The sequence below is a fragment of the Sceloporus occidentalis genome, unplaced genomic scaffold, assembly GCF_023333645.1.
Source record: "Sceloporus occidentalis isolate IW3139 unplaced genomic scaffold, rSceOcc1.0.p SCAF_9, whole genome shotgun sequence".
Lineage (NCBI taxonomy): Eukaryota > Metazoa > Chordata > Lepidosauria > Squamata > Phrynosomatidae > Sceloporus > Sceloporus occidentalis.
The window spans coordinates 14,715,222-14,727,569 of NW_028316989.1; the positions used below are offsets into that span (position 1 = coordinate 14,715,222).

Sequence of the window (12,348 nt, forward strand, 5' to 3'; positions counted from 1 at the left end):
TGAGACTGTCCAAATGTTGTGGGACTTCATCTCCTATCACCCCTAGCCAGCACCACCAATGGTGAAGAAGACTGGGAGTTGCAGTCAAAGAACACTTGGATGATTGTATGAATCTGACCCCTGTCATGCAGCAATTGTATGAATTTGAACCCTGTCATACAGCAAGAACCGCCCAAAGATCTGGAATGGAGCAGACAGAGTTGCATTTAAAACAAAACACTTATTAGGTTTATAGCCTATTATGGTTATGTCAGGGACGCCTATGCCATGATATCAGCATCTCAAGGTGGGGGGGGACTGGATGGAGGTATAGCTGAAAAAGCTCTTACTTGCTCAAACTTTTTTTAAAGCAAAAGCGAAGCAGATATGCAGGGAATTGGGGGGGGGGGTGCACTGGAGATCTGGGACCAATACATGGGGAAATTATATTTGAGGACTACAGCTCCCAGAATCCCATAGCTGGCATAGTCATTGGCCCTGGTGCGTGGAGGATTCTGGGATCTACATAAAATAAAACCATCACCTAACCCTCTAAATCTCCTTCAACAACAGAGAAACCAATTATGGAATTTGCTTTGATTAAGAAATTGACAGCTGATTCTGAAATGTTGAAGGGTGTACAAATGACTAGATGTGTGTTGTATGGGGGATTCTGGGAGCTGTGGTCCAAAAGAAAAGCAACTTCCCAAGCTATGTTTGGGTTTATGTTGGGATTCGTGTTCTGAGAGGCTGCAAAGCTTTTATCCCATTACAGCATGGTGGGATCCAAGGCCGACCTGGCTAGGGATCCATTTGTCATTCGGTTCCCTCTAGAATGGGACATTAGTTACTACACCTTCCCCCCCAGAGTCCTTTTTCCCCTTAAAAACAAACAAACAAACAAACAAAAATATTAGCACACAGCAGGGATAATACAATAGCAGAGGCATCTGTGAAAACTCTCATTTGCGCTTCTCCTCCCAGAATGGTCGGCTGCTCTGGCAAACCTCGGCGATCAAGGTGCTTCATTGGAGGTGACTCCATTGCCCTTGTTCACGTAGAAAGGGCGGTAGTGAGACTGTGAAGGGAGAAGGCAAGGAGTGAACTGAGATGAAAAAGCAGACAGAAAGGTTTTGCTGGCTTGTATCAAGCTCCGATTAGCCATGCCCCTTCCCCCTGTGTATGTATTTCTACCTGAGTCCCTCCATCCATCCATCCATCCATGCTGAGCAGTCACAAAATCCATTTTCCATCTTTATCAATTAGAGGTACCTGAAAGCTTCACTGGAACTATCAATCTCTCTTTCCTTCTGTTGTTAATTGTGAACAACCAGGGAGTACAATTTACTTAACACATCCATACACACATATAATAGATGCACATAGCATCCAAGAGAGAGAGATCGGTACCCACTCTGAATGCTTGACATGGATTTAACCAATCCATTTCTTTGATGCTAGATCCCAAAGGTGATGAGAGAGAAAGAGGTGAGTTTCATCCTACAATTGTAATGCACTGGTAGCTCTGTCTCTGTATGTGTGTGTGTCCTCAATTTCAGCTGTTCAATGGATTTCTGGGAGTTCCAGGTGGCGTGTATGTGTGTATATATACACACACACACATACCAGATCCTTTGTAATATATCCGTACACTGATTTTAGAAACCAATTTGATTACACTGCTATGAGTCAAGATGCAGGCCCACATTTGACTCTTCTTATCCTTGGCTCTCCTACTCCTTGGCTGGAAACTTGTTAGTAAGTCCCAATGAGGGTAGACCAGCTGCATCAAACATTGGATGGCAGTTCAACAGACAGATACAATGAGCTCTAACCTAGTTAGCATTGACAACAGGATTTAAGATACTGCCTCCTACCCTGTACTTTGCTCATCCTGATGTCAAAATAGATTGAGTATACCTTATGGCATGTGCCTACAATTTTTTTTTTTTGGCTCATCATATTCTATCAATTGTTGTATACATCACCAGTATTACTGTAATTGTTGTTTGTTGGCTTTATCTACAACCAACAGTTGACCAACCAACAGAACCTAATACTATAGTCCTGTTTTTTGGCAAGGAAGGTGGCATATAAATCACTATCACCATCTCCTCCTGCTGCTGCTCTTAACAAACATCTTCCACAAACTATTTCCATGTCAATTTCATAACAGACACTTACACATATACCAGTTGTTGCTGTTTTTTAACCAACTCTTGCATAATAGAGGTATTCACCATTTTGAAACGTATTTACTATTCCTCAAGGCAGAGCACTGGAACAGCTACATCAGACTCTGAGAAAGTTCTGCAACCTTTTTAACCTGGGGATATCAACATCTGGAAAAACTGCTTCAGGGATCGTTGTTCCCAGAATCATACTAGCGGGGGCATTCAATGCTTTCCTTGTAGACAGAAATGCTTCAATCCATACCAAAGGCATTAGCAGGGACATAGCTACTCTTGGGCAGGGAGTCATTGCCCCATGTCTCCAACAAATGAGTGCTTCCTGCTATCACCTGCCCAGCCCTTAGTCCCTCCTCTACAAGGCAAGATGGTGGCAGTGGCTGCACTCAGGTGGCATTGTGTTTCTTGTCTCTGTGCACTGAGTTATGCCCTGTGCTGCATTGGCCACATTTACGTTAACTCAGCTGGTTAAAGAGATTTATGTTGATGGTGAAGGGCCTGTAATAGGTGCTGGATTAGTACCACCTGCCCTTTCCTTCTGCCGCTTGCCTCTCCTTCCAAGTGCCTGCTGCTCAGCCATCGCCTGGAGTATTAAAACCCATTTGCTTTACAGCACCAATTTCGTCCCTAATTAAAGAGGGAAATAAGCTACCCTTTAAATAACCCTCAGCGGGCTGGTGGGACAGGACTCCTGAAGCAGCGTGGCTGGCTGGGAGGACTCATATTTACAGGCCTTTCCCAACTAACATGGATTACTCAAACCCATATTGAAAGCAGCTTTAAAAGGTGGATTACTGGCCCAGTAGACCATAAAAGCTCCTGCCGAGACTCTGCAGTCCAGTGGAAGTGCATCTATTCTGGGACTTTTAATGCTCTTTATTTATCAGTCTGATTGTTTGCTTTTGGGTATAACTGGTGAATATAAATGCAGTGTAAAAGCTGAGCAGCACTTGCTACTACATATGCATGACACGACAACTGGAAAGGACAATCTGGGGGTGAGGAGGGGTGGGTAAGGTGAGAATAACAAAGTTGTTGGCATCCTGGCTGCATCTCAGAGCTTAGTCCTGAGTCAGTCTTCTTCTACTGGAAGGGGGCAGAACTTCAGGGTGAAGGCAGTGGTTTAAAAAGTGTATGTAAGTGTGTGTGTGTTTCATTTATTAGACTTTGTGTTTCTTTCTCTGAGCAGCATAGGGCTTGTCAACATGGCACCTTGGAATATTCTGGCAAGTAAAGAGGAGGCCATCGCCTTTGCAACTGTGGCTGATGCTTAATATACCTTGATTTAAGGCATTAGCAGGGACTGACCCTTGTAGTAGCATTTGTGCAGGATGGTCATGATAGGTGGGGCAAAACAAGGACATTATAATCTCAAATACGAATTCTGCTCCCCCTCCCATATAGTTTTCCCTCCTCAAATGTCTATCATTGCAGACAGTGAGATACTGAAAATGATTCACACTTGGAACTCTTCTGTTTGCTGCATTCACATGCCTTTGGTCACTTTTCTCTGATGGCTAAATTGGATGACTAAATTGTACAGTCTCTCTTCCATATCGACAGATTCTGCATCCATGGGATCCCACCATCCATGGCTTGAAAATACCCCCTCCCCCAAAATAAATCCATAAAGCAAACCTTGATTTTGCCATTTTCTAAACAAACAAATAAACAGAAAACACCATTTTACTATGCCATTGTATATAGTGGGATGATCATCCATGGATTTTGGTTTCTATGGAACAAAACCCCAGTGGATATCAAGGGTCTACTGTATCTATAAATGTTCAACTGACATCCAAAGTCACTATAATGAGTACTAATAGGAGGAAGGGAAAAGGTCATTGGGTTGGCAGAATTCTTATTTGCAATGTCAATGCTCTCATTTGCCTCCCTGCATAGTTGCATCCTTGTAACATCATTACAACCCACTCCCCTATGGCAACACAAGGGGTCATCCCTAGCTAGTAAGGACCACCCTGGGAACACTAACTCTGAACCTCTCTTAGGGACCCACTTTCTGGATGTTAAGCACACCACCATCTTGACTCTTCCTCAGATTAAATCCAGTAAAACCAAACTGGGCAAACTAAGCCCAAGTCGAAACTAAGCAAAATACATCTCAGTGTGACTTTGCTGGTGAGGAGACCCATGTTTAGCTTAGTAAGGTGGTCTTGTGTCCTACTGGACAGGGGATGATTCTCTATTTGAAGGGAGCAGTCTGTGACTAGTTTTGAGATGACTAACCTGAAGAGGGCAGAACCAAGGGGTCTTGAAGTTATCTAGCAATAATTCAGCACCTGGGCAGCAGATGACTGACCACACTCAAAATCACCTGGTTAGAATCTTCCCCCGGTGCAGAGATGGGTTCCACTTCCATTTAAAATTATATAAACTTCTATTTAAAGCCCATTTAAATATATAAATTAGCATAATCAAACATATGGTCTTCTTTGTGGGGACAATGGGACCACCTGGAAACTGAGAGTGTACCCCAGTATGTCTTCTACTTTCACTGGGAACTCTAAGAGTGTTTTCAGAGAGCTTGGGAAAGTTACTTTTCTTAGCAGTGGTCAGTGAAGATGATATTGGATATGCTTACTGGGGGATTCTGGCAGTTACAGTCCAAAAAAGGGACTTCTTCCAATTCTGTGTCATATATGCACATGTGCATGTGACTTAAGCAAATCAGTGTTATTAGGCAGCTTAAGCAAATCCCTTAGTTATTACAGACAGCTTATACCAAACTGTCCCCTATAGATCCAAACACAGTGAAATTTGCAATCTGATTGCATTCTGTCTCTCTAGATGCCTTGGGGTGACTTAGTTTTGTTGTACGCTTTTCTTAAAAAGAACAGAGAACTCATAATCAAGATACCCCTTCATCAATAGAGCTTAGACGCTATTCCTTTACTTGATCCTCCTTAATCACTTTCACAAACGCCCAAGTTCTCAATGTATTCACACTATAATCAGTCCCTCCCTTGTGGATATGTGAGTGACACAAGCCAGAAAGATCCAAAGTAAAGAACAGGAGATGTGACAACCGTGGGTTGCCATGTTCCCCCAGAATAGGTCTTTCTTCTGTGAACCTGGCTGACAGCTACTTCTCTGAGTCAACCATCCTGAGAGTTGCTCAGCTGTAGGGAGCTAGTATTTGCAACCTGTAGTAGTCCATTCATGAGCCTATGGCCAACAACATATATAGAGCTGCATGATTCCCACCCTAGCCTATGGCTTATATCTATTTGTTATTCCCAGTTAGAGTAGACCCTATGAATCTATAAGACCTTAGGTAGTTGACATGTTTGTAAGTTTCATTAATGCAGTGGTTTTGCTTAACTAAAGACTGACAACTGGATTTAGGTCAAAGTCTCTAGATTGCCCCCAGAGAAAATGAGAGGCTAGCCCCTTAGCCAGAGTTGGACCAGGTCTTTTGCTGACTCCTACTTGAAGAGGTCTGAGGCAGGTGGTCTACTTTGTGTTGGAAGCACCACACCTGCACTGTGCCTACAGGGGGCAAAGGAGGTGAAGACATATAGGCCAAGCAAGCAAGCATGTTCCCATTCTTTGCTGTATCTAATTTTCCCAAGACAGATACCTGTCCCCATAGAGTCCCAAACCTTTCTACCTATCTTTCTCCATGGAATTCCAATACTAAAACATTCCCACCACCATCACCAAAAAGAAAGGTTTTTTTACTACTTATTCCAAGCATCTGCTTCCATGCTTATTCAATAGCTCTAGATGGACCCTCAAGGTCCTTCTCATGGAAGGCATGGCAAATGCAGATAGAACAACTTACCAGCATGCTCTGCTTGGAAGATTTCCATGTCTGTGGCTGTGTCTTAGCTGCGGTTTGGTGCCTCACTATTGAGGGATAAGCTGGGAAAGACACAAGGCAGCTGAGGTTATTCCCTTCAACAGCCTTCCTTGCATGCAACTGAGTGCATCCCGGAATTAGAGAGACAGAGAGAGATCTTATGTAAATGTAAGACTACTGTTATGCTTTGTTTTCCATCTCCAAGTTAGTAAGGCAAGGAGTCCAAAATGCCAGGTCAGTTGGAGACATTTGGAAATTATATGTCCCCAAGAAAAAAAAAAAACAGTAAAGGCAGAAATGGGAGATTAAAAGCAGTAATTAAAAGTGTATAGAATCCCTAAAGTACCATTCTTAGTATACAGGCTCCCGTCGGACCGCTTGCTGAAATCGCCGGGTGAACTCTGACCAATTGGGGGGAACTGATATGGCATCTTGGTCCCACTGCCCACTGGAAAATAGAAGAAGCAATAATACATTGAGATGGGGTAGAAGACTGTCTGTGTCTCTCAAGTCTCCACCCTTTTAGGACCTGGTCTGAGGCATCTCTGTACCAAGGCTGAAGGTTGTAGGATTCACCATGGTCCATCTGCCCTGGTACAGAGACAACCAGGTGGGTTTAAAGGTGGGCAAATTGGTCCATTTTGGTTTTCTCCCATGTTTGAATGTTGCAGACTTTGGTTAATTCTGGTCTGAAACAAAATTCTTACTCTTCTCTAGGAATTGGCAAATCTGTCAATTTGACCCAGATCCACATGCGAAACTTTGCAGACATGGGTAAATTTGGATCCAATTTTTGGAGACAAATTTGGAAACAAAATGAAATTTTCATGCATCTTTCGGCAGAATGCACACTAGTCTTTCTGAGAGAAAGAGAAGGGAAGCAGAGAGCCATCCAGTGTTGAATGGCTAAGAAATGGGAGAGATGAATGAGAATCACATCCATCTGATTTATGATTTGTGATCCACTTGAGTGTGATTTGTGATTTCCACTGGCATAAGACCAGATGCCAAGTTCTCCTCAATTTTTCCAGTGTCCCGGAATAAGCAAGTCCAGATACTAATCCTGAAAAAAGGTCTTCAGCTAAGGCTTGCAATGCTCATTCAATTAATCAGTTAAGTTAATTGGGTTTCCTATTTAAAACTATTTATTTATACCCAGTTAAAAAGTGCCCTTGATGAACTGGATAATACTTGTTTTGAAAATATTATTATCACCAGAAAAGAAAATGCTTCAGAACGCCTGTATTTACTAATTTGAAAATATATGAACATTTAATCCACCAATCAATAAACTGAATTAAATTCATATGAGTAAATGGAAATGAAATCTGCCACTCAATTAAAGAAAGGTTTAATTGGGTGGCAGATTTCATTTCCATTTTTGCTATAATTGGCTTGCATTGCGTTGCTGCTTTTGATAGGTATGTTTACGTTGTGTAGAGTTTGGTGGGGAGTTTTGTTGCATTGAGTGTGTCTCTCTCACCCATTCACTGATTTGTATTTATAGATTTGTTCAGAGATCATGTTCTGGTTTACAAAACCCTAACTAAAAGTATACTTTGTGGCAATTTATCTTTGCCACCTTCCAGAATAATGCAAAACTTCTATGAACTGCAAAGTCCTAGTACTCAGGAATGATTCCACCAGCATGCAAACATTCATCTGAACATGCACAGAGAGAAGGAGCAGCAGGTTTATGCTTATTTACAGCCACATCAGCCCATTGACACCTGCTCACTGTTGGCATAATGTCCGAAAGAGTCAGCATGTATACAAATTGTGCAGAGGAAGACTCCTCCTGTGCTTCTAGGTAACCTTTCAGTAGACCAAGGGTCTCCAGTTTCACAGACAGGGTTAAACACATAGCATTTGCACAGAATTTGGAAACACTATTTTTTTTACTTCAGCCCTCTTATTTCAAGCCCTGATGATATTTGTATAGTTTGCATGTATGGATATCATATGCAATGCACATATGGCAGTCATAGGTACGATTCTGTTTCTTATTCTATGCATGAACAGCTGAAAAGTGCTATGCTGAGGCAAGGGAACTGTAGTCTTCACAAACCACCCAGATCCACATAAGTAATGAAGGTGTATCCCAAAAGACAGACACTATGAACAGGAAGGAAGCATCGGTTGCTGAATTGAACTTTCATATTAGGGTGGATTACAGTAAAGGGGACTCATAGTACTGTAGAGCTGAAAGGTATCTTACACATCATCCAAACCAACCCTCAGCCAACATCCACTTCTAAAGTATCTCTGAAAGCTTCCAGTATTTTTTTTTCCTGCTGTCAAACAGCTCTTCCCATCAGGAGTTTCTTCCTACTATTTACTTGGAATCACTTTTCTTGTCATTTGAATCCATCGGTTTGGATCCAGTTCTCTGGAGCAGGTTCATCATTCCTGTGACAGCCTTTTTCAGATATTTGAAGATGGCTATAACCTCTCAATCATCTCTTTTTCATGCTAAACATACCCAACACTTTCAACTGCTCCACACAGAGTTTGGTTTCCAGACCCTCTACCATTTTGATCACTCTCATCAGGACACATTTTACCCTTGATGCCTAAATGGAGAACCTTTGGCAGTAGACTTTGGAGGTATAATTTTGATAGTTTTGCTTTAGTACTCAAATCTACTAAGGTCATCTTCAATTCTAATCCTGTATTCTACAGGATTAGATGTCCCTCCAAAATTCGGTATCATTTGCAAATTGGATGAGCATGTCCTCCACTCCTTTGTGCAGATTATTCATAATGGTGTTGAACGACACCAGACACAGACAAATCCCTGGGGTAGCCGACTTATCACTTGTGTCCTGGATGATAAGGAACAATTGGTAAGCTGTCTTTGCATTTGGTCTGCTAACTAGCTACAAATCCACTTCAGGAATCAGCTCCACTAGGGCTCAGTTGAGAACGAACTCAGAACAAATCCACTACTCCGCAACTGTATCTGGCATTCTGAAAATCCTCCTCCTGTTAGACCAGGGGTGGAAATCATGCAGTCCTTCAGACACATTGTGTATTTCTGAATGCATGGGGTTAGACTGGATGGCCCTTGTGATCTCTTCCACCTCTATGATTCTATATTGTTCAATATCAAGTCCCAGCAGCCTTTGACAGCATAGCCAATGGTAAGGAATGCTAGACATTGCAGTTCAGCAGTATCTGGAGCACCTCATGATTCCCATCTACATGTCAGAATGTTGTTTGGATATGTTAGGACAAGCTTCATCCCCAACCCTTCCCCTTCAGATTGCTGAGAAATGTAACGCAACACATCTGGAGACCACCAGGTTAGGGAAAGGTGTGTTAAAGAGATATTAATCTCTAAGGGTATGATCATTCACAATCTTTAAACTGCTGCACATTTGGTTCTAAAAAAAAGCAGAGCAGATCAGCCCTCAGACAGATTGAGAAAGTGTAAGATAGTGCCTCAAACTCACCAACACCATGAGAGCAAGGGAAGAAAGGCAGCAAACAGATCTGTGCACGAAAACAACTACCTTGTGATGTTCTGGGATGATAAAGTTCAAAAGAAGGAGCCACACTAACTCATTACTACAGGCGACGTGACTTCTTAATTGATTTGTGAGTGATATTTAATTATATTTTAGTTTAGGTATGATAACAAGTATGTTTGAACATGACTGGTTGGATTGCTTATGTGTAATATTAAGCAGGGATTGAGATAGATATATAGTTCTTTGAACTACAGTTTTCAAAGTCCCCATACCAGCACTGTTAGGGAATCTAGGACTCTAGGGGTGCATCTACACTGTCAAAATAGTGCAGTTTGACACCACTTTAAAGTCTATAGCTCTATCCTATGGAATCCTGGGATTTGTAGTTTTACAAGATCTTTAGCCTTCTCTGCAAAAGACTCCTGGTGTCTCACAAAAGAAAAATCCCAGGATTCTGTAGGATGGATCCATGGCAGGTGAAGTGGTGTCAAACTGCATTATTTCAACAGCTTAGATGGACCCTAAGAGTTGGCATCTAAAACCTTATTTTTCCAAGGCCTGTTCTTACATACTGATGCATGAGTATTGTTCATTATGCTGGTTTGTTTTAGATTTTCCACATACTGATTTGTTTTATATTTGCAAGCCTAGAGCTTCCACAGATGGGGCAATGGTTCCAGTAAATGTTGAGCTAGTCTGTGTCTAGATTTCATACCTTGTAAGGGTTGCTTCTCTGCCACCATCCAGCCATGCCCTAAATATACCATGTTTTCATTCACTCTTTCTCCGCCTTGAGGTTTAATTGTGCTGTGGACATGATTTTCTTTCTTCCCTGTTGTCTCTTCCATTAACTCAACACTTCCACTCCTTCAGTGTCCATGTTCCCTGTCTGACACATTTATTTTCTCTTTGTTTTCTCTTATTCTTTGTTACACTCACAATGCTATACCATCTCCGATTCTTTGTTATGTTCATAACGCTATACAATTTTAGAACTGTAATGGTAAAAGATAGCGAAGAAACTAAAGAAATGTTCAGTCTGATGACTGGAAATGTAAAAAAGAGAAGGGAGATAAGTGGAAAACCCCATTGCAATGGTCCTGGCCCCATTTAAAATGCCATCAGTGGGACTTCCTAGAAGTACAGGAGGAACTGAGACAGCAGATATAAAAGAGGGAATTTACTCTGCTTGTAATGGAAAGTCCCAGGACACACACACACACAAACCCACACCTTGCCCTGGGTTTAAAAAATCATGGCTGATCTCAGAAATTAAGGAGAAATAGACAGAGGTACATCATCCCAATAAAAACAGATACCTCTCCCATCACATCCCAAGACCTTTGAACGGTCTGGAGTAGCTCTTAAGGAAAGAATATATACTCTGACTTCCCTTATTTTCTGAAACTTAGAGCCTGTATAGACAGGTCAAAATAAAGCTGCTTCGGGTCACTTTGGAGATATGCTGTTTAAATGATGTTTGCATCCTAAGAGGCAGAAGCCGTGCCAAAGCCACGCTTCAGTCCTAAGGACTAGAACACAGCTTTGATGCTGCTTCTGGCCTCTTAAGATGTGTGTGTCATTTGAACAGAATACCTCCAAAGTAACCCAAAGAAGCTTTATTTTGGCCTGTCTGCATGGGTCCTTAATGTGAACAGCTCCTCTCTGTCTCTTGCCTATCCCATCTTGTTTTGCCCTCCCACCCCAAGCTAGTTTTCCTTCCCATCCTATCTTGTCTTCTGGAGTGATCCACTTCACCAGAATTAGCTGGTGCTGGCTTTTGGGAGGTCTCAGCCAGGGAATAGTCTACGCTACCTTCTACCTGATTCTTAAGAAGAAGAAAAATACAGGAGATGCTGAGGTGTGGACCTTAAATCGACACAGTAAATTCTCTCTGACTGTGCTATGGCTGGAGACACAAGAACGAGGCTGCAAGAAAGATGGCAACCATCCAAAAGGAAGTGGAGCTGGAAAGGTGACCCACCACCAATCCCACTGAAGGTGTGGGAGGAGTACCTTTCAGGGAGAAAGCAGAATTTCCTGTTGTAAGCGTCTCTTCCGCAGCCGTCTGCATGGCAGAAAACTCCCAGGCTCTGGAGTTGTAGTTCCCTCCTAGACAAGAGAATCCAGTTCAGGAATTAGTTGGCATCAGTCAAACTAGTCATGTTGAGGTTCTACCTTGTGTTATCATCAAAACGTTCCTCCAAAGGGATTATTAGAAGCCAAGCGTAAGAGAGTCGTTTGGATAGGACAGGCCCAGACAGCTACTGAATAAAATTGTCCATCCTTCTACTTACGGCACCAGAGGGACTTATGAGTCAAATGACCCAAAGCTCCCCTTGAGTGGCTGTTAGTTACATTCATTTACCAACCCATGGTCTGTCTTTCAGACCGATTATCTTCCAGGTAATGTATTCTGGGCCTGCTGAGACTCAAGCTGTGCAAAAAAAGAGAGATCTGGAGCCAAGTTAAGATGCTCTTTGCTAAAAACCAAAGGAAAGTGGAACCCAAAATCCACAAATAGAAATGCCCTCCAAATATATGCATTCATTTTAAAATTTTATATCCCAGGTTTTCTCCCAAATTGGGCTTCGGGAATGTTTTGAGGACAAAGCTTGCTCTGCTGTCCCAGCAATCCAGTAGACAGTAATATACAAGATCAAGGTAAGGAAAAGTGAGGAAAAGGCTCTGCACAAGATGTTTTTTTAATTCTGTGTATATTTCTCTCAATGCATTTCTCTAAGTTGTTTTGTGTAACACACATTTTTTACACATCTGTTACACTACAATGCATTTTATGTATGATTTTCACTACCATATTCTCATGTTTGTGTGCAAATATGGGTTAGCATATGGAATACGCACGCATTTATTTAATAGAGAC

At 42.0% G+C, this 12,348-nt stretch overlaps 1 protein-coding gene across 2 annotated transcripts in view; it reads right to left on the reverse strand.

Moving 5' to 3' along the window:
* Positions 1-994: 994 nt before the first annotated feature.
* The window catches only part of TRIM29 (tripartite motif containing 29), a 46,018-nt gene continuing 34,664 nt past the window's right edge, over positions 995-12,348 (reverse strand). Inside the window, exons 6-9 of one of the 2 annotated variants that reach the window (XM_089538553.1) lie at positions 11,481-11,576; positions 6,338-6,439; positions 5,974-6,053; positions 995-1,057 (exon numbers count right to left, since the gene is read on the reverse strand). In XM_089538553.1, the coding sequence (XP_089394679.1) occupies positions 995-1,057; positions 5,974-6,053; positions 6,338-6,439; positions 11,481-11,576 (341 nt within the window). The remainder of the gene's footprint in view (positions 1,058-5,973; positions 6,054-6,337; positions 6,440-11,480; positions 11,577-12,348) is intronic. The other variant, XM_089538554.1, reaches the window with a different exon arrangement.